The following is a 21762-nucleotide window of genomic DNA, read 5'->3' as shown; positions in this document are numbered from 1 at the left end:
AGAGCAAAATAAAATCAGGCTGAAAAACTACAGATAAAATGTGGAAAAAAATAATCCCCAACAATAAATAAAAACAGCCACAACTCATTTTCAGTGTGTTGCAAATTAATACATTTTTTTTTAATTAGTTAGAGTTATAAGTTGCTTTTACTCTTTCAAAAATAATCAGATTGCTTTACCATCTACTGCAGAGAGAGAATAACTGTTTCGTTACTTGTAAATGTCTGTTTACCACATCCAGTCATGATGTCCACCAACATCCAACCATCTCATCCAGTCACTCTGGTCTCCTTCTGTCACTCTCTGTGCTCATTCCTCTCATTCCCAACACCAGCACAAGATATTTTTTATGCATTTCCAAGTTAAAATAAAGCACATATAGAAACAAACACTAATAATACAATTGCTTTCTATTCAAAACTGACTGCAGAAAAAAAAAGACCAAGTAGTTTGTTCACCTGTTTAGTTCAGTTTGACCTGAAGGAAACATTGCAGGAAACATCTGGATGGTTTCCAGGAGTGTGACGAGGTGACAGGAACCCGACCAAGACTGAGAAACGGACCTCAAACACAAACAATTATTTAGAAGTTTAGAGTCATTTTAAACTGTCTCAGAAAGCTGTGAGGTAGTTTTAGCTTCTCAAAAAGAAGTCTGTCTCCGTTTTGTGTCCTCACGTCGATAACAAGCTATCTGAAAATGGAACTAATCTCGACTTGACTTGTCTCATCTTTAATAATCAGAGCTTTCAACACAGCGGTCACCAGCACATCCTGTTCTTCCTGTTTAAAATACAGAAATCAGAACAAAAGGCAAAAAAAAACACACTTTAAATAAATATGAAATGTCAAGGAACCTCTTTAATCAGCAGAGAGATGTCGGAGCAAAGACAAACAGAAGTGACTCACCACGCTCAACATTTACAACTAACAGAGACGTCCTGTTCCTAAAACTCACCTGCAGGAGAATAACGAGGCTTCAGAGCAGAGATTCTAACAATAAAATAAAAACTGTTCAGAGCCGAGGCAGAAAAACTCAAACAGTCAAGGTCCTCTCACTTCTGTAGATGTCCACACATTCAATCCAACTTTATTTACATCGTACAAATCTTAGTACGTAGTAAAGTCCTCCTTATTCAGAAGGAAGGAAAAACTCCATTAAAAACATTTAACAGGAAGAAACGTCCGACAGAACCAAGCTCAGAGTCGGGCGGTCGTCTCCCTCGACCGGTTGAGACGAGGGGAGAGCAGAGAGAGAAAAGAACAGCATAGAGATCCAGGACAATAAACTCCAAAGATATCTGCCAAGAAAACCCAGAGAGTACGTGAGCGAGGGGAACTGAGAACAAACGATAAGCAAAGACTGAAGGAGAGCGACAGCAGGAGGTTAAGGAGATGAGATGGTGCCTTTACGAGTGCATCGAGGGTGTTTGTGCAGGTAAGCGTGGAGGACAGAAGAGAAGCACCGTCCATCTTTTCAATAATATTGGCAGTTATGAGTCCACAAATCCCATCATGAACAGAACTGCAGCAGAATAAATGGTACGGCAGGAAAACAAACAGTCTGAAACTCATTGATATGAAGCCCACTTTCCCACTAATGTCAGTTCTCCTGTGTTAACACCACGTTGACCACGAGACCTTGTTCTCATTAATCTGTTTGATTTGATTTGATTTTGAATATAAAGTCACCCAGTAAACCAGCCTCAGTGACATCACGGAGTAAAGCTGCAGTCAATAATGTCCCAGTCCTCCACTTAATCTGAGCTGTCTTACTGCACACAGAGACTTTAGCTCCCTGAAGTTTGTCTTTTAAGGCGCCACCTTGTCCCAGACAACAGAAGAACCCATTAAAACTGTCTGAGAGTCGAGCTGCCTTCAGGACCACCTCGGGGAACAAATGGCCCTTTTCACTCGTCACTCCATAACTCATAAACCTTCACAGCTCACACAAATACAAATATGAAGCCGGCACATCGGTGCACGAGCTCCGTCAACAAAAATAAATGTTTGCCGAGGCTTAAAGCGGTGACTGCCCCCCTCCCCTCCCTCCCACCTTCCCGGTTTGGAGGAAAATAAATTATGAGCTCGGCTTTAATATCCTCAGAGATTTTGCTTTCATCCACACAAACCTCGATGTTCAGATACTGCATCCGGCCGAGCTCTCCATCGGTTTTATTGGACTGGGAGTGAAGCTTTGATGGCGGCAGCCCTCGGCACCGACACCACGCAGGACGTTCGGCGACACCGCTGTGGTTTGAATCCCAGTAAAATGAGATGTAGATGTAATCGGGACGGGATCTTCTGACCCGAGCAGCCTGACAGCACAAAGCACAGAAAGGCTCAGAGGGTTTAAGTGAATCAGTGACACACTGAAGCCGTGAAATACCTTGTAAGTTAGAAGCAGGACTTAATAAGCACGAGTGGCTGTGAGCTGAGCGAGGTTGGTGGAGGGAGACTAACGCGGGGATAAAAATGTTCAGGAGCTCATCGGGGTTCAGGAAGTTTCAGCTTTTCAAACATAAGCACTTTTTAATACCGACTCCTCAGAAAGGCCTCCGAGGTGAAAATCCACACTGTTGGAAAATTGCCTTCATGTAACTGTGACGGCTGAGAGCTCAATTAAATGTGATATAAATGTTTGTTTCCTGTGGAAAACTGTAGAGGAATTACAACTCGAAGCCTGATGTGCGTTATGTGCAGCTCGGTTGTTATCTGACGACACAGGAGGGAAGTTCTGTTCTTCTTGTGGTACGAGCCTGAGAAAGTGGTTCCCAGCAATAAAGTTCTTCACACCTTTCATGTCCAATAAGTGGCATCATGTTCATTTAGTGTTTATCAAATTACCTACAAAACCTTTGAATTGGTATTTAAATCCGGGACAGGCGTCTTGTTCGGAGGTTTTCAGACTATAACTTGGGTGTAAACATTTTCGTAGTCTCAGAGTCTGCCTTAAAGTGCAATACCACTAACAGCCACTAGAGGCTGGCTCTAAAAATCCTCTGATCTGACATTCAGCACCGACACATGAAGTCGTGTGGTTCCAGGAGCCGACAGACTGCTGCTGTTTGCTGTGTTGGTGAATTCGCACCTTTAAATTGGACAACGGTGTAACCTGGTGTATTTGCACACTCCAGACACACACACCTCTTAACAACACGAGCCTTTTGTACTGTGGCTTTAATGGTGACATCATTTTGTGCAGCTGAGTGTATTTTATGTTGTGGAGAGGAAAAAACAGAAAAACACTCGATGGAGGTCAGAAGCTCTGAAACAACCAGCAGACGGTCACAAATAACGCTTCATCTGCACCGAGCGGCCGTCGGCAGCATCTGTCTGCCGAGCTGGACTTCTGAAAATTAGACCTTTTGATTTGAGCTTTCAAAACAAAATGAGGTGACTAACAATGATTCAAAGATGGCAAATCATCCGTGTTTACAGGGGGCCTGAATAAACAAATTAAAGCGACACGTCGAGGGCGAACAGTCGGGAAAGTCATCACCACGTAAACGAGAGGCAGCTCAGACAGAAAGGGCAGAAAGTCAACATACGCCGGGCGGACAAACAACGCTAATTAGCATGAAGCGCGATGTGACTCGGCTTTTAAACGCTGTTTTGCTGCTTTGATTAACTTCTTTCAGAGTCGGTGTATTATTTGGATCAGCGTCAGATCAACTCAATCAAGTTTGTTGTGCCAATAAGGTTTTAGACATTTTTTACACTTGTACCAATAGATACTTGTATTTGTGGACTAATATTTAAGTAATGTTTTCAATAATGATCTGAAATAACTGGTCTTTTGGCTGGCCGGGCAACCACTTTGGTACAAACTGAAATATGTGGAACAAAATGGGACGTAATGGCGTGAAATTTTGTACAGACGTTCACGGTCCTCAGAGGATGAATCCTAACGATTTTGACATGTTGGTTTTGTGTAGAAATATCTAAACGACTACAAGTAGTTGAGTTGATGGTGAACCTCTTTTCTGAAAGCGCCATCGGCTGATCAGCGGTCCTGTGAAACACAGTGGATGCATTAGCACAGAATTTGGTGGAAACATTCGAGGTTCCCAGATGATGATCCTTAATGACGTTGGTGGTCCTTTGACTTTTCCTGAAGCGCCACCAGGATGTTGATATTTCTGGTTCAGAGTGAGATGCTTTTACAAGTATTTGATGGATTACCATGACATTTACTCAGTTTCCCCTCAGGATGAATTGTAATAAGTTTGGTAACTCTGACTTCAACCTCTGACTGATTTCAGTTTGTCCAATCCTCACATCCTTCCTTCATTAACGGGGAGCCAATAACAACCTGTTACACCCTGCCAGTGCCTCGGCGTTGTGATGGTCCATAAGATCGTAGGCTGACCTCGTTGAGCTCTCAGACACAACAGAGGATGTTCTTTTTAAAGAAACTACGACTTAATGTCAACAAGAAAATGTTATACTGTGCTTTTATTGAAAGTGTTTTAACCTTCTGCAACATCTGCTAGTTTGGAAAATGCCACTGAGGCACAGAAAAAGTTATGTTAGAAGAAACGGTAACCGCAGACAGTAAATAGTCAGGAATCCTGTTACCAAGTATGTACGAGGACAGATTGCATTGATTTGTCCACATTTTAATTTGTCCCACAATCCATTAATTAATTATATGGGTATATGGATGAGGATTATGAGTATCATGGTGTGATTATGACGTAAACCAATTTCCCCATTGGGACAGTTAAAGTGTGTATTTCTAGCTCATTAGAAATGAGCTATCTCTCGCTCCCACCCCAGCTCGTCCAAATATGGTCATTTCTGGCTCCAAAATAATAAGATGGCGACGGCCAAAATCTCGAGGCTACAAAACGTTCGCTCACAAAACAACTAAACTAATTTTGCCCTAAAAATGTCCTAAAATTTACAACATTTTTATTATTTTTGACGGTGTTTGATGCCAGGTGGAAGTTTGATGTAAAACAAACCAAAATTTGCTTTAAAAGATTTTTCCTCGTTGATATTTAAATCCTGATTGTGCGGTAGCTGAAGGAAGTTCAGTGGTTGTTGTGTGTGCTGAAACCCTCCCTCTGTTTGTGTAGGTATGGTGTCCGTGCTGGACCTGATGCAGGGCGGCTTCCCCTCCAGAGCTCCCTTCCACGAGCTCTACAACATGTACCAGCAGTACATGCCTCCCAAGCTCACCCGCCTCGACCCGCGGCTCTTCTGCAAGGTCAGTCCTCCGAGCCCCCCGCGATCAATCTGGTGTTAATGCAGCTGTATCTCCTGCTCATCCGCCGCCCGGCTGCTTGTGTTGCAGGCTTTGTTCAAAGCTCTGGGACTCAACGAGAACGACTACAAGTTCGGCCTGACCAGAGTGTTTTTCCGGCCCGGGAAGGTGAGACTTTTTGAAAACCTGGCTGTTAATATAGGCATCGTTTCCCCCGAAACAAAAAGACAATAGATTCAAACAGGAAAGCTCATTAGTTGAGATGAGATTTTAAAAAGGAAGCGGTGCCAACAGATGGAGGTTTTTATTCCTCCACCGCATTAATAATTCATCACATTTGGTTTGGACATGTGGTTTTTGAGGGGGACTTTATGAAAGGGCATGTTGCAGAGGACCTCGGTACACAGTGAACGGGACAAACTGCAACTCTGACACTGTAGATTCAGCTCAGAGGAATAAATACATACTGCAGCGCTCTGTTGGCCGATGCTTTCATTACTCCTCACTCTGTGCCCTTTAATGTAGACACAGCTGGAAATAACCGGTTTAGCCAATCGGCAACCAGCAGTGACGTCACCCGTTGGTTTGTGAATGTTATGAAGTCTGTAACATGATAATTCATGTGAACCGTATGCTCTCATTTAAGTGTGTACGCAGTGAAAACACCGGTAACGTGGACGGCGTCTAGAAGCCACAGACGCTAATGGTTTATCAAGCGGACAGGAAGTACAAAGACACAGAAGGAAAAGACGATCAATGTTTTCCTCAGGCGTAGGCTGTTATCTAAGTTATCAGGATAAACTCTATATGACTAAAATTACAATATATTATCTCAACATCCAACCAAACATGAACTTCCACGACCTCTGACCTTTCTGTAAACGTCAGCAAACACCTGGTGTTTTTCAGGCCGCTCGGAGGCTCTGCAGCTTTTATTGAGATGATGTGAAGCTGCGAACAAACAGACTGTAAGGAGACGCAGACATTTAGAAGAAAAAAAAAGTAGTGAACTGAGCCGCTGCTGTCTTTATTAGATTCTCAAGGTGTGAAAGTCAGAGGTTTGAAGAGGACACGATCACAACGCGGCAGCAGCTGCAGAATCCCAGAGTGTCGGAGAGCATTCAGCCTCCACTTTCTCATAAAAAACATGCGTGAATGCAGAAGAGAAAAGTGAATTCACTGCAGCTCAAATATGAATACGCACCTCCAGGCCGGCGGCCGAGCTTCAGTGGAGAAAGAACTACATTCAGCCGCATCGCTTTGAGAGTTGAATCTGAAGACGTTTTTTAACAGCTGCCGATCAGATTTTACGACCAGTGGGATTATGGGAAAATTAAAACCTCCGTTGGTCCGAGATTTGTCTCAAACATTTTCATCCTTTTTATTATTTTTTTTAATCTTCCCCTCGATGTACTCAGTCACATTAGAGGCCTCGTTGCACATCAGCTTTATGGTAATAATGACTTTTATTTTATATTCAGACGATAACTGACATCCCACACTGCTTCTTTGATCTATAACTTTTCCAATAAACTTTGTGAAAACATAAAGCGAGGCCGAATATAAATAGACTTTATCTCCCCGAGTAGGTTTTCAAAAAAAGGAGCCAGTTAAATAGACTTTTAGATACTTTCACACACTTTCATCTGATATTTTATGAAATAATGTGTTATTAGTCCATCTCTCTTTACTTTCTGACTTCTGTCAGATACTACTCAACATTTAAAAAACCTTTAAAAATATGGAGTTTCTTTTAAGAGAAAATATGCGATTGCTGCTTGCTGTCATTTTTTTTAGCAGTTGATACATAAAGGGGAAAAAGTTGAGCATTTTTTGGGGACTATTTTCAGCAGCGGATTGATCCAGGTGTTGGTAGCAGGATTATAAATGTGAATCCAACAATGAGGCTCGCTGATCTGTTTTAACGACTCACCTCCGCTTCCAGTTCGCAGAGTTCGACCAGATCATGAGGTCAGACCCGGACCACCTGGCAGAGCTGGTGAAGAAGGTCAACAAGTGGCTCATCCACAGCCGCTGGAAGAAGGTCCAGTGGTGCGCTCTGTCCGTCATCAAACGTAAGCAGCACCGATCCGACCCGAAAACCTGCAGGGAAAATAACCTTCAGGGTGTCGATTAATAAGATCTATCGCCAGATAATAAAACGTTTACATTCAAAACACTAGAAAAAATGATCCCCAGTTGATAACGAGTTTATATTTTCTCTTTGACGATCATCTAAATTTTAAGCCTCTTTCAAGGTCCCACATTGTAAATATTTAGCTTTCCATTTTTATTATTTGGTGCCATTTAAACATTATAAAAGTGTCAAAATAATCAGAAAAACACAGCCTGTATTCAGTAACCGAGTCGTTTGGACTTCTGTAAGTTTGTGATGTCACAAACTCACGGTGATGTCACGTGTCTCTGTCTGTCTCCTCCTCTTTGTTTTGGGGAGCGTTCTCCATCTTTCTACTCGTCTCCCACTATTTCTTCTTCTTATCGATCGTTTTAAAAAAAATCAGCTTTATTAAGCAGAACTTGGACGTAGAACTAAAACACATCAGTCGGGTCTGTGTGGCGTTTAATGTTCCAGCAGCAGTTAAAAAGATTCTGCCCTCTGCTCACTAAATGCAAAGTCATTAATTCATCATCCTGTTATCGACGGGTTTTGAAGTTACATATTCTGAGGTCATAACAAGATGAAATGAATTTGGCAGCGAACGGCGATGTTATCGATCTCTGTCTCTATTTATCTTTCACAGTTCGTCTCCCCCTTCTTCTTCTTTTATTCTTCTCTCCTCCCTCCATCTCATTTTCTGACTTCGGCTCAGTTCGAACTCGCTTCATTGGCAGAACAGAAAAATGCGTTGAAGTTGTCGGAGGCGGTTTGAAGTGAATCGTAAATAGCAGCGCTTTTGGTGAATCAAGAATTTCTGCAAAGATAACAGTTTCATTCATAATGACAAAGTTTTTAAAGCTACTATGAGCTGTTGTACTTGGAGGCAGAAGAAGACGACTTCCTGAGTGTTTGACCTGCAGCCGTGCAGCCGGCATATTGAGCTTTGAGTTCTCAAATCAGTCGTGAATATCAGGAGCACTCAGACGTCCTCGACACCCACTGATCCTCTTAAAAGGGAAAAGAAGTTCCCTTTAATACTGATATCGTGCTGTTAAAGGTCATTTATCTGGTTTTACAGTGGGTACGGAAAGTATTCAGACCCCTTTAAATCTTTCACTCTTTGTTTCATTGCAGCCATTTGCTAAAATCAAAAAAGTTCATTTTATTTCTCATTAATGTACACTCAGCACCCCATCTTGACAGAAAAAAACAGAAATGTAGAAATTTGTGCAAATTTATTAAAAAAGAAAAACTGAAATATCACATGGTCATAAGTATTCAGACCCTTTGCTCAGTATTGAGTAGAAGCACTCTTTTGAGCTCGTACAGCCATGAGTCTTCTTGGGAATGATGCAACAAGCTTTTCACACCTGGATTTGGGGATCTTCTGCCATTCTTCCTTGCAGATCCTCTCCAGTTCCGTCAGGTTGGATGGTGAACGTTGGTGGACAGACATTTTCAGGTCTCTCCAGAGATGCTCCATTGGGTTTAGGTCAGGGCTCTGGCTGGGCCAGTCAAGGATGGTCACAGAGTTGTTCTGAAGCCACTCCTTTGTTATTTTAGCTGTGTGCTTAGGGTCATTGTCTTGTTGGAAGGTGAACCTTCGGCCCAGTCTGATGTCCAGAGCACTCTGGAAGAGGTTTTCTTCCAGGATATCTCTGTACTTGGCTGCATTCATCTTTCCTTCAATTGCAACCGGTCGTCCTGTCCCTGCAGCTGAAAAACACCCCCATAGCATGATGCTGCCACCACCATGTTTCACTGTTGGGATTGTATTGGGCAGGTGATGAGCAGTGCCTGGTTTTCTCCACACATACCGCTTAGAATTAACGCCAAAAAGTTCAATCTTGGTCTCATCAGACCAGAGAATCTTATTTCTCATAGTCTGGGAGTCCTTCATGTGTTTTTTGGCAAACTCTATGCGGGCTTTCATAAGTCTTGCACTGAGGAGAGGCTTCCGTCGGGCCACTCTGCCATAAAGCCCCGACTGGTGGAGGGCTGCAGTGATAGTTGACTTTGTGGAACTTTCTCCCATCTCCCTACTGCATCTCTGGAGCTCAGCCACAGTGATCTTTGGGTTCTTCTTTACCTCTCTCACCAAGGCTCTTCTCCCACGATTGCTCAGTTTGGCTGGACGGCCAGGTCTAGGAAGAGTTCTGGTCGTCCCAAACTTCTTCCATTTAAGGATTATGGAGGTCACTGTGCTCTTAGGAACCTTGAGTGCTGCAGAAATTATGTTGTAACCTTGGCCAGATCTGTGCCTTGTCACAACTCTGTCTCTGAGCTCCTTGGACAGTTCCTTCGACCTCATGATTCTCATTTGCTCTGACATGCACTGTGAGCTGTAAGGTCTTATATAGACAGGTGTGTGCCTTTCCTAATCAAGTCCAATCAGTTTAATTAAACACAGCTGGACTCCAATGAAGGAGTAGAACCATCTCAAGGAGGATCAGAAGAAATGGACAGCATGTGAGTTAAATATGAGTGTCACAGCAAAGGGTCTGAATACTTATGACCATGTGATATTTCAGGTTTTCTTTTTGAATAAATTTGCACAAATTTCTACATTTCTGTTTTTTTCTGTCAACATGGGGTGCTGAGTACATTAATGAGAAATAAAATGAACTTTTTTGATTTTAGCAAATGGCTGCAATGAAACAAAGAGTGGAAAATTTAAAGGGGTCTGAATACTTTCCGTACCCACTGTATATGCTATTTTTCTGGTTGGTAATTAAAGGTGTAAACTTTACATAATTCACTTTAACAACAGAAGTATGTTTCCAGCTTCTCTTTAACGAGTGTCAACAAACAGGTTTATATCTTTTCCATAAATTAACAGGTTTTTTTGTTTTGTTTTGTTTTTTATAAAATGTGAAATATCTGTATTTACTCTAAAATTATGGTTACAGAAGAGAGGAACGGATGTTTTCGGTACTTTATAGGTGTTCAAATGAGATCAGAACAAAACAACCAAACTAAATACTTCGGCTTTTATTTCGTGCTGTATGCAAAAAGCTAATAAATGAATAAAATTATATGCAAAAGTTTTAGCATACAAAAATATGCCAACGAACAGAGCTTCACTTCATATTCAGACAAACAGGCAGCAACACACATTATAGTTCAACTATACTCAAAGTTTATCCTCCAGGATAAATAATATAATCTCAAAGGGAGGTGACAGAATCGCTGAGTCATGAGTTGCTGAAAACACCGGAACAAATTTCAACATAAGAAATGTTGGAATAAAGTGATCGCACATTAGTGAATATACATGTTATATCTGCTGTCCCGGTCGTTTTGACTCATTTCTTTGGTGTAATGTCGTTTTACGTTCTGGTGTTTGAACCTGGTTTTGAGGTTTGAGGTCGCAGGAAATGAAGCGTCTCGTCTCTTCTGTCCGTCACAGTGAAGAACAAGATTTTGTACCGGACCAGCGCCTGTATCAAGATGCAGAAGACGGTCCGGATGTGGCTCTGCAGGAGGAAGCACAAGCCTCGGTGGGTTTTTACTTTAACTTTTATTTCAAAACTCAATAGTTACTTTACAGATTCACATTAATAATATAAAACACCATTAAAAAAGAAATCAGGATGTTTGATAGGTTAACCAGCAGCATAAGAAGTCATTAAAATCAACCCAACCAGAACTTTTCCTCCCATGATTTAAGTATAATTTTGAAGCGCCTCTCTGGTGTTCAGCTTCTTTTAATTGATGTGACGCTTCGTGTTTTTAGGATCGACGGTTTGGTCAAAGTTCGTAACCTGAAGAAGAGGATGGACCGCTTCAACGAGGTGGTGGCCGGGCTGAAGGAGGGCAAGCAGGAGATGAGTCGGCAGGTCCAGGGGCTGGAGCACACCATCGACGCCCTGATGGTCAAAATCAAGGTGGGCGGGGTGGGGTGGGGGGGCGGGGGGTTCGGGGGTTCGACGTGCATGCAGTAGTTATGAAAAGCCTTTTGTCGGCTCTGACGGACACAGACGTCGGAAAGATTTTTTGTTTCAAACGTAGGAAATCTGCCGTTATGACAGAAGCGCCACCCACTCTTCTTAAAAAAAATGATTGACAGTCTGACATTAAACTTGGTTCTGGTGAGGTTTGACTGACAGGCGCTCTGCCGAGTCTCTGCCTGCTGAAATGGGAACAGATTGGATCCCCAAGATTATTTTAAATATTTAATGAAGAAGTCCAAGATGTGATGTTTATCCAACAGTATGTTTAGCTTTTCATAAAGAGATGATTCAGATATATTCATATTTAAACTGATTATCACATTATTATTATAATGCTATTTGCCAATGAACTGGACTAAATTGTGACTTGTCACTTCCTTTTTTTTTTTTGAGTTATCTTCCCCATGAATGTTGAATTTCCACAGCAGATAGATTTTTGTTGTTGTTTTGTTTGATTTTCTTATAATTCACCCACCCTGTCACTTTCCTGCTGCTGAGTTGTTGAGGTGCGACTCTGACAGCTGCTCGCTGCGGTAAATGTCGGGAGTAGAAGGGCGAACCCTGGTCGAGGGACGTCGAACTCCACCCTGCAGCTTTTGTTGTGGAGTAACTGACAGTCGCAGGGAAAAAGGTTGCCGTGACAGCAGATGTCTATGAATATTCATTTTCTGCGAGACGGCGACACGTTTCCCTCCTCAGGTTTTACACCGTCAGACCGACGGACAGCGACAGGAAACCGCGAAGATCCTGAAGAGTTTTATAAGCCGTGGTTCAGACTAACTGATATCCTCCATCCTCATAATCACACTGAAGAAAGTCGACTAGAATTTCACCCAGTGAGTTCAGATGCTGACAGTTTATAGTAGTTTTGAAGCACTTACAGAGGAAAAGGTTGCTGCCTCAGAAGATTTCCAAAGTGGTTGTTAAGGTTTTGCTGTAGTTTTTGTAGGTGGTTGCTATGGTGTTTGTAGGTGGTTGCTATGGTATTTCTAGGTTGCTGCTCAGGTGTTTCTCAGTGGTTCCTAAAGTTTTTCTAGGTGTTTGTAGGTGGTTGCTATGGTGTTTGTAGGTGGTTGCTATGGCGTGATAAAAGGCTCATTTTTAATATCCGTTTTCTGCAGGGGTGTGTTTAAGTTTTTTCACATCTTCACTTTTGCACACAGCTGTAAAGTACCAGAGAGTAAGTAAAAGTAAATGCCAAACAAAAAGTCCATCTTTTCCACTCTTTTGAGATAAAGTTTGTAAAGTTAAGCACATTAAATTTGACCAATTGTGACAGATTGTGTTTTTCGTGGTTCACAGGGCACCATCATGAGCCGGCTGGACGTCGACCACGAGTACCAGGCCCTGGTGACCCGGTCGGAGCAGCTGCTGACCGCCATGCAGAACAAGAAGAAGGAGGAGGAGGAGCGGGAGCGGCTCAAACGCATCCAGGAGGAGATGGAGCGGGAGAAGAAGAGGAGGGAGGAGGAGGAGCAGCACCGCAAGCAGGAGGAGGAGGACCGGCGACTGTAAGTGGGAGGAGGTGGTGGTGGGCGGGGGAGGAGGGGGGTCAGATGAAACATTTTTGTTTCTGTATCACGTAGACAAATTAAGAGGTAAAAGTTGGTGTGTTTCGATCCGACAAAAGCCACTTTTTTTAGTGAAAAACTGCTGCAGTGGACAAATAGTCTCTTATTTAAAGGAGCCCAGCGGGGATTTACATAATGAGACCGCTGCTCCGAGAAGGGTTTATAAAGTTGGTACTTTCTACATTTTCTGTATTTAGCTGACGCTCTTGTCCGCGGTGATTTACAGCGCAGCAGAATAAGCTTCAGGTTCCCCCGGCAACCGTCGTTAGAGCAGAACAATAGCGGAGGATGTCGGAGGTCACGAAGTCCGAAGTGAAAACCTCAGCAAACATTGAATTCAGGTCATTTCTAAGTGAGGTGATTTTACCAGCGCAGTCCTCCGCAGGCACTGCTTTTGGTTTTTATGGTTTTAAAGATTACTTCGAGAAATGAAGGTTCGCACACAAAGCGAAAGATTTGTTACGAGAGAAAGTGGAATACAGCGTCTACGTTGCAGCGGTTGTTTTATGTTGACCTGTTTTGGTCCCATCGAGGAGAGTTTGAATAGAAGTCCAGTGTTCATCCTTCTTTTTGCTCCGTTTTGGCCTCCGCCATCTTTTCAGAGGAATTTGTGGCTCTTTCGCTTCTCGACGCAGACAAATCTGATTTTGGGTCAAATATCTGAGGAGCAGAAGTCGTAGGGAGTTTTAAAACGTGCTGTGTGGCGTGTTGTCGTGTTGGAGAAGCCCGTTGCCATGGCGCCACAGCTCAGGTGGTTTGCAGAAGGTCCCGGTGGAACTCGGTGTCCGACAACCAGCTAACAAAGCTAACTAACAGCTAATTTAGATGAAAAATAAACACTACATTCAGGTTAATAAACAGCTAACAAAGAGAAGTGAACTTTTTGATTTCAGCTCGTATAACGAATACTGATTAAAGTGGCACTTTGCGACGAGGTCGTTACCGTAGTTACCGCCAACGCAGCTGAAGACATCCAGAGAAACCATGAAAGGAAATCTGTGATTCTTTTCACGTAACCGGCTCCACGTTTATCTCCTGAAAGACGCGATTTAAGCGACGGCTGATGTTTTGAATCCATCACATGCTGCACACGGTTCCACGTAAGATGTCGTTTCCCGCCCAGATTGGTGCCGTTCATATTTTCCTGCTCGGTTTGACCCGCGGCGCCGCGGAAAGTCTCTCGGGAGGACTGATGGGGGCCATCGTGTTCGTCACAAACCACCACCCGCTAACACACCACATTAGCGATGACAGCCCAAATTTTATGTCCCACTTTCCTCCATCCCTTTATCCTCCTCCTCCTCCTCCTCCTCCTCCTCCTCCTCCTCCTCCTCCTCCTCCGGCAAGTTATGAACTCCCACGATTCAGCTGAAGGTCACGAGGAGCCGGAGCGAGATCAGATCGGCGGCTCCTGATTAAGTCGGAGTAATACCTTGTTTTATAGGACTTCATATTTCATCAGAGATCCGGAGCAGCTTTAATCCACTCATAATTTATAAATCAAAGCCTGTCAGTTAGTGGAGGTTCCTCCTGCTGATGTTTCTATGTAGAGACGCTCGCAGAATAACCTTTAATCCCTGGACGGCCGGGCGAGAGCGAGCCGGCGGTAGTCCAGGGCCCGAATGTCAGAGCGGAGACATAAATACACGGGAGGAGGTTTTATTCTTTTACTTTGCAGCTCAAACCATGAATCGATTTGTTGTTTTGACAGAAGATGAATCCAAAACTATTTAAAGCAAAAAAGCATCAAATTCTTTTTATTTTTAGTTGATTAGTACATCTGTGTGCTTCAGTCTGTTGTTTAAATAACCCTTAAGTGTCCGTAAGGTAGAATTTTATAATATAATAATTAGAGGCGTCTTGCTTTGAGAAATCCAACTGGTCCTTATTGATTCAGTACATACAGAAGTCAAAAAGAGAACATTTATAAAAGACAACTTTCCTTTAAAAGGTTTAAGATCTCCTTACGGTTTTATTACATTTTGAATTATAGTGTCTCTGTCTTTGAATGTCTCTCCATGACATCATGTTATTATTATTTCTCACATCGGTACTCTCGTCTTTTTGTGTCTCCAGGAAAGCGGAGATGGAGGTGAAGAGGAAGCAGGATGAGGAGGAGAGGAAGAGGAGGGAGGAGGAGGAGCGGCGGATGCAGGTGGGTGTCTGTCGCTGCAGGCGTCCGCCGGCCGTTTGTAGTTTCGGGCCGGAGGATGTTGAACGAATCGCTTCACCGCGAAGGTGCAAAGCAGCTTCAGGACGAGTTTCTGAAGCCGTCGTTCACTTTGATAAAATACTAAAAGAACATATTTTCATTAGAAGAAAAATAAAAAGACCAAAATGCTGAAAACTATTATTATTATAATATTATTATTATATATTTATTATTAATTACAGCACCAAACAACTGCAGCAAAATAAGAGTTATAGTTTTATGTTTCGCAGTTTGTCCTCAAATATTCAATAAAAACTGAACAGAAATAATTTCTCAGTTTGTAAACAACAGAGAGATTAAGATTGCGTATAAAATATAAAATACAGCTGCTTCCAGACGTGTTTGTTGCTGTTTCAGGGAACCAGAGAATCAAATACTGTAATCGACACAACTTTTTCATAAAATATTTACACATTTTTGATAAATATTCACCAGGAATGTGGATATAATGTCTGAGACTTGAGGACAAGCATCTACGGGGCGTTCCAATCAGATCGGTCAGATCCACCGCTGGCTCCTCCCCCAGCTCGTCCAAATATGGTCACTTCCTGCTCCGAACCGCTCCGAAGTAGCAAAGATGGTGACGGACAGAATCTGAACTGGAGGATTCATAACGTTCACGAACCAACGATGACATCACTGATGGTTGATGACATCACTGCCACTTTGTCCCATCAAAATATCGCAAGAGACGGTTTAATAAAACTTCATCTGTTGGAAGACGACTGTCACAGTAAACCGACTTTAAGGGTGAATCCCAGCCTGAAGGAGAAGCCTGCAGGTAAAACTGAGGGCAGAGAACTCCCGCAGGCTGATTGGCGGAGCGTCGTGTCGTTCCAGCGTTCATCTCAGGTTTGTCGCTGAAATGTGAATCCACCTTTTCTACTCTAACCGAACGACTTCAGCTCCATAAAGATGCTCGGCAGCTTCAACATGATGTGAAAGATTTAAAAGCTTTATTGTGGACACAGAAAATCACCAGAAAACATCCTGGACAATGGAAAGTTAGACCGATGTCTTATTTTGGGTGAAATGACCCTTTAAATACAGACGTGCATGGCTGTGTTCCTGTGCACACTGACATAAATACACCAGAGGCTTTTGTTTTGAAGGAATTTGTGTGGAAAATCTGCGCTTTTATTTTCTCGCTGTTTTACAAATGTTTGTGTGTGTGGCGGAGAGATAGCAGCTTTTTACGCTTCACAGAGTTTTATGTTTATCATCGAGCGGGTCTCCCATCCGTTGCCATGGTGACTGGTGCCCGTGGTGGTGGGTTGGGGGGGGGGGGGGGCGTAATCCCAGCCCCCGGATCAAGTGCAGATTTGAGTGTGGAGTGGCGGCTGCTCAAATCAAAGCGGCTAGCCGAAGGCCGGGAGCCCCGAGCCGGGTTACCCACAAATCTCCGGCTCTCCCTTCAGCTCCGACTCGTTGGGCTTCTCGGCACGTTCGCTCCCTCCTCGGTAAATATTCATGACTCCCACTGCAGAGTCTGGAAGATGCTCCGGAGAGGTGGTGACATCATCCTCACGCTGGAGTTTTATTTCTCTTCATCCACAGATCTGATCAGTTCAGAGAGATCAGAGTTACGTCTGCAGACGCTGATCGTAAAACATCATCGTGAAGCCTCCAGTTCAGATTCTGTCCGTCACCATCTTTGCTAGTTCGGAGCGGTTTGGAGCAGGAAGTGACCATATTTGGAGGAGCTGGGGGAGGAGCCAGCGGTGGATCTGACCGATCTGATCGGAAACCTGACGATACTACGTCCCGCCCACCGATAGCTGTAACCTGACTGCACCACAGGCCTGTCAATCAAACAGACACGCCCCCAAAAACAGGTCTTCTTGAATCTTCTTTTCTAATGAATGAGGGATTATTTTCAGATGGACCTCCAGAAAACTAAGAAGAAGGAGTGACTTTAGCTAACAACACCGAGAGAACTGATGGACACATTTTATTCACTTTGGATTTGATGAGAGAAGTTGAATGGGAGTCTATGGAGCCGGAGGCTTTTTGGAGTCGACCTCTAGTGGCACTCGCTGGTATTGCAGCTGAAGACACTTCTGGATCGGAACCATTTTACAGACCTGAAGATATGAACTCTTTTATTCAGTCTATAATGCAGAGTATGAGTATTTCCTAACATAAATAAGTTGCAGCATCTCTGACAGTTTTCTTTTGAACATTTTCAGTCATCTGCAGTTTACAAAAAATGAGATGAACAAATGAAACCTTTGTTACCCCGAGAGAAAAGAGCATCAACAAGCAAATATACCAAAAATAACACCATAATGCATCATAAAAACATCATAAAGTAAAGAAATGATGATGAGACTTTCCCGAAAGATAAGTTTGAAATTTTTCTCGCTTCCCATCACAGGAAACTCAAACGTTCACAAAAACACAGAAATACGCTCGTTTAACAAGTCGAGTCTCTTTGATCTGCTCGTGAAATTTCATTGTAGATTTGACTGGTGCATAAAACACTAAAATCAATTCTGGAAACACTCAGATTTTTTTTTTTTTAATCTGCATAAAATCGTGCTTCTGCTGATGAAACTTGATCTGCCAGGTCAGGACGGCGTTTCAAACGAGGCTCGCACGTCAAAATGTTTCACAGCTGATTCGTCACATCAAGTTTTACATCCTGGAGACTCGATTGTCTTTTCATTTTTAGTGAAATGTTTCTAAATGAACAGGAAGGGAACTGATCTGAACTGAAACGTTCAGTTTGAAAACGAAGGAAATAAGAAGTGAGATGTAAACATCTGCTGACTGATGAAACAATCGGAGCCTCTTAAATTCACAACGTCCCCCCGAAGCAGCTGACGACCGAGTTCCTATTAAAACCACAGCTGTGGTCCGATCACGTCGTTCAACACTTCCCCGCTGACGGAGCTTAAAAATCTCAACATAAACAACAAGCAGCTGCTTGATAGCGTAAAAATAATCTCACATGACGACCAAAATCCTGATCTTCACTAGAAGCCTGAAAAGTCTCCGTATGTGAAAATACGATATTGTTATTTCTGATTAGAAATTAGTTTTATAATTGCTGGAATTTGTGTTAATTATTGTGAAAAATTGCAATTTCCTGCAAAATTATAATATCCTCCGAGTTGTATTGGACGTTCCACTTTAAAACATTTTTATCCCCAAATTATGTTCAGATATCAGAATATCGCCAGAATTTTCAGATTAAAAGGTTTGACAGCATTCGCTTTATAGCAAGGCTTTTAATTTGAAAAACAAACTGGAGTCGTACAGGTAACTACGGGTAAAATATTTGCCTGTTTATGTTGTTTATTTATCTCACCCACTCGGACATTTTTTAATGAGAATTTACAGTTTAGTATTTAATAATGTCATTTTTGTGTAAAAACTAAGTAGTTGTTTGTATTTTTGGTCTTTTATGACTCAGTTTTTAATTATTAATTAGGAAATGATAGCCTAGTTGAAAAATAAAATTTAAAAAAATCCCCTAAAAAAAAAGTAACTAATGTGAACAAATAAAACTAATCTATTGTATGTGATTCATGCAGCACTTTTATTTTCCCCTTTAAGAAGTTGTTAACGAAATGTTAACGAATGGTTAACGAGCTGTTAACAAACTGTTAACGAGCTGAGCTGTTAACGAGCTGTTAACGAGATGTTAACGAGCTGAGCTGTTAACGAGCTGTTAACGAGCTGTTAACGAGCTGAGCTGTTAACGAACGGTTAACGAGCTGTTAACGAGCTGAGCTGTTAACGAGCTGTTAACGAGCTGTTAACGAGCTGCCTGAGATGAGACGCTCCGTAACGAAGTTGAAGTTAACATCAACAGGTGTTGATGTGTTTTACACAGCCGAGGTTATAAAGAGCTCCTCGGTGCCCTCGGCTTCTCACGGAGAGGTGAACTCTGGGTAATGAAGTGAAAACCTTCAGTTCCTCCTTCAAGGAGCTCTTTGACTTCCTGCCGTTGTTTCACGGAGAGCATTAATCATCTTGCTGGTTCCCGTCCTCCTCGGTCCTCCTCTAATGAGCAGGACAGAGGGACACACACACACACACACACACACACACACACACACACACACACACACACACACACACACACACACACACACACACACACACACACACACACACACACACACACACACACACACACACACACACACACACACACACACACACACACACACACACACACACACACACACACACACACAGCGACCAGCTCCGCCTGGTCATCTGTGTTCGTGCCGCTGCATTGATGAGGTTTCTTCTTCTCCTGAGGCTGATCAGTGGATCGCATCAGTACCGATCAACATATTGATCACTTTATGGATCGTTTGGATTTCTTTGGTCCAATTTAAGAAGCTGAAACTTACGAACATCAATTCGTCTTCCTATAAATAACAATAAAACCTTCATGTTGGTCTGAAACTTTTAGTAACTCAGAATAAAATGAAAATCATTTCAAATAATGTCACAAATAGTTTTCATTCAATCGGTTACTTCGTGCAAAGTGCCGTAAAAAAGAAGCTTTTTGTCGTGAACTCTGAGGATCGATGACCTCGTCGTGGAGAACCTGGCAGACGTTTTACCCAACAGATGGTCGACTCCAGCTGGAAGTCGTGTCGGACACGTCCACACGTGAACACGTTAGCTGCAGCACGCCGGGTGTACAACGGCTGAACTGTGTGTGTGTGTGTGTGTGTGTGTGTGTGTGTGTGTGTGTGTGTGTGTGTGTGTGTGTGTGTGTGTGTGTGTGTGTGTGTGTGTGTGTGTGTGTGTGTGTGTGTGTGTGTGTGTGTGTGTGTGTGTGTGTGTGTGTGTTCAGGTGGAGATGGATCTGCAGCTGGAGGCTGAGCGGGAGGAGGAGGCGTCCCGGCAGGCCGTCCAGGAGCAGGAGAGACGGGACCGGGAGCTGGCGCTGAGGATCGCCCGGAGCGAGGCGGAGCTGATCCCCGAGGAGCTGCCCAACGACGGCCTGCGCAGGTAACCCTCACGGGAAACGTAACTTTTCTACGTCACCGAGGCCTCAGAGGGAGGAAGATGTTTCTGTGTTGGACTCTTTAAGCTCCTGGACGTCTGCAGAGACATTAGAAGATTTTATCAGCTGGAGAAACGTTTTGCCTCCCAGTCGGGACGTCTGAACTCCCGACGGGTCTCCAGAGTCCTGTTGACGCTGCAGGAACTCGGCGGCCCGTAACTCGCCTCGTTTGTTTCTACTGTACTTGAGAGGAACCTGGAGTTTAAAGTGGGTGAAACCTTCCGGTTCATTAAACACGTTTAAACTCCAGGCAGAGAATTGAACCTTTGTTTTTTGGTGTCGTTGAGTTCCTGCAGTGGAAACCAAGTAATCAGAGAATTATTTACAGCAGAGGTTCCCGAACCTTTCAGACCCCGAACCACGTCCTACTGCAGATACTAACCATTCCTAACGCCACCGTTAACGTTAGCGTTATGCTATGAAGGACGTGATGTAGCCGAGCAAAGGAAAATTATATTTCTGAATTATTTCAATGATTAACTAATAACTGTTTTCTATAATTAAATTAAATTAAATCACAATTTTTTGGATTTGAGCCGGTTGAAGCTGGTCGGCCTTTCGATAAGACTCCGAAGTACCACCAGTGGTCCACGGACCACAGGTTGATAGAACAGAAAGGCTGTAATCTTTACTTCTTTCTCATGAAGAACTGGATTTTCTTTTCTTTTCTCCACAACTCTCCAAAAATATTCAGTTATTCTGTGGAACCAACAGAAACATGAAGGTCTTTTTGAACTTTCTCTGCAGCGTTTTATCGAAAAATAAATCCATATTTCTCAAAGCAAGATGCTGAGAGAAGTATTATTCTTCTGGTTCTGGTTCAGATGGGCTCGATGCTTTGTTGCTGCTTTTGTTTAGTATTTTAAAGTTTTTTGAAAATGGTTGAATAATTCAGATAAAGTTTCAGACCTCCAGGAGCTTAAAGAAATCAACTTCTGTCTGCAGGAGAGATGTTTTGATGATCCAGCTGTTTCTGTCTGACTTTAATATTGTGTAACAATAATAATAATAACAATAGTAATCGTAACAATAATAATAATAATAATAGTAATTGAGGTTGTAGAAAAACTTGACTGCAGCATGAAAAGGTTGAGAGACATTTCGTGGACTCTGACGGACTCTCGCCTGAATCTGTCTCTAAATCCGTCCTGGAGAAAAACCAGCATCTCATCTGATCTTGTGTTTAATCATCTTCTTCTTCTTTGTTTTTCCCTCCCAGTAATGGCTCCTCAGTTCCATCGTCCCCAGAGAGAGCAGCGTAAGACCCGGCGATAATTTAACCCGTTAATTCAACCCCCTCCCCCCACCAACCCCCTCTGACCTTTGAGACCATAACAACCCCCCGCATGCTGTAACAATCTGCCAGCACGGCCCTGAACTCTGATCTCTAACAAGCTAACAGGAATTTATTGTGAATGTTTTATTACATTCATTTTTAAAAAGGACTTCTATTGTCCAGATTTTTCCAAAACAATTTCAAATGTCAAATTGAACCGTGTGATGTGGGCTCCTGTTTATAAACCTGCTGAACTCTAGTCAGGAGTAAAATGCTCTTTGCTAGTCGTGGAGATGAAGATCCATTTATCACTCTGTCACAGTAACCTTTAATCACAAAGTCTCAGACCTGCAGGTGAATTTATCAACACTGATTTATCTTTTTCCC

General features: G+C 42.8%; 1 protein-coding gene across 5 annotated transcripts in view; it reads left to right on the top strand.

The window, feature by feature from the left end:
- The window catches only part of LOC138635311 (unconventional myosin-VI-like), an 88847-nt gene that overhangs the window by 54598 nt on the left and 12487 nt on the right, over window positions 1-21762 (top strand). For 3 of the 5 annotated variants that reach the window (XM_069722727.1, XM_069722726.1, XM_069722730.1), the window contains exons 21-29: window positions 5082-5212; window positions 5300-5377; window positions 7155-7284; window positions 10738-10828; window positions 11065-11215; window positions 12584-12792; window positions 14929-15007; window positions 19887-20044; window positions 21319-21357. In XM_069722727.1, the coding sequence (XP_069578828.1) occupies window positions 5082-5212; window positions 5300-5377; window positions 7155-7284; window positions 10738-10828; window positions 11065-11215; window positions 12584-12792; window positions 14929-15007; window positions 19887-20044; window positions 21319-21357 (1066 nt within the window). The remainder of the gene's footprint in view (window positions 1-5081; window positions 5213-5299; window positions 5378-7154; window positions 7285-10737; window positions 10829-11064; window positions 11216-12583; window positions 12793-14928; window positions 15008-19886; window positions 20045-21318; window positions 21358-21762) is intronic. The other 2 variants (XM_069722729.1, XM_069722728.1) reach the window with 1 other exon arrangement.

This window comes from Brachyistius frenatus, unplaced genomic scaffold (genome assembly GCF_029030835.1).
Source record: "Brachyistius frenatus isolate BFR_SWC_R1_liver_20210118 unplaced genomic scaffold, ASM2903083v1 Contig_302, whole genome shotgun sequence".
Taxonomy (NCBI): domain Eukaryota; kingdom Metazoa; phylum Chordata; class Actinopteri; family Embiotocidae; genus Brachyistius; species Brachyistius frenatus.
The sequence above is the reverse complement of the archived record's forward strand: the minus strand, read 5'-3'. Positions and strand labels throughout refer to the sequence as shown.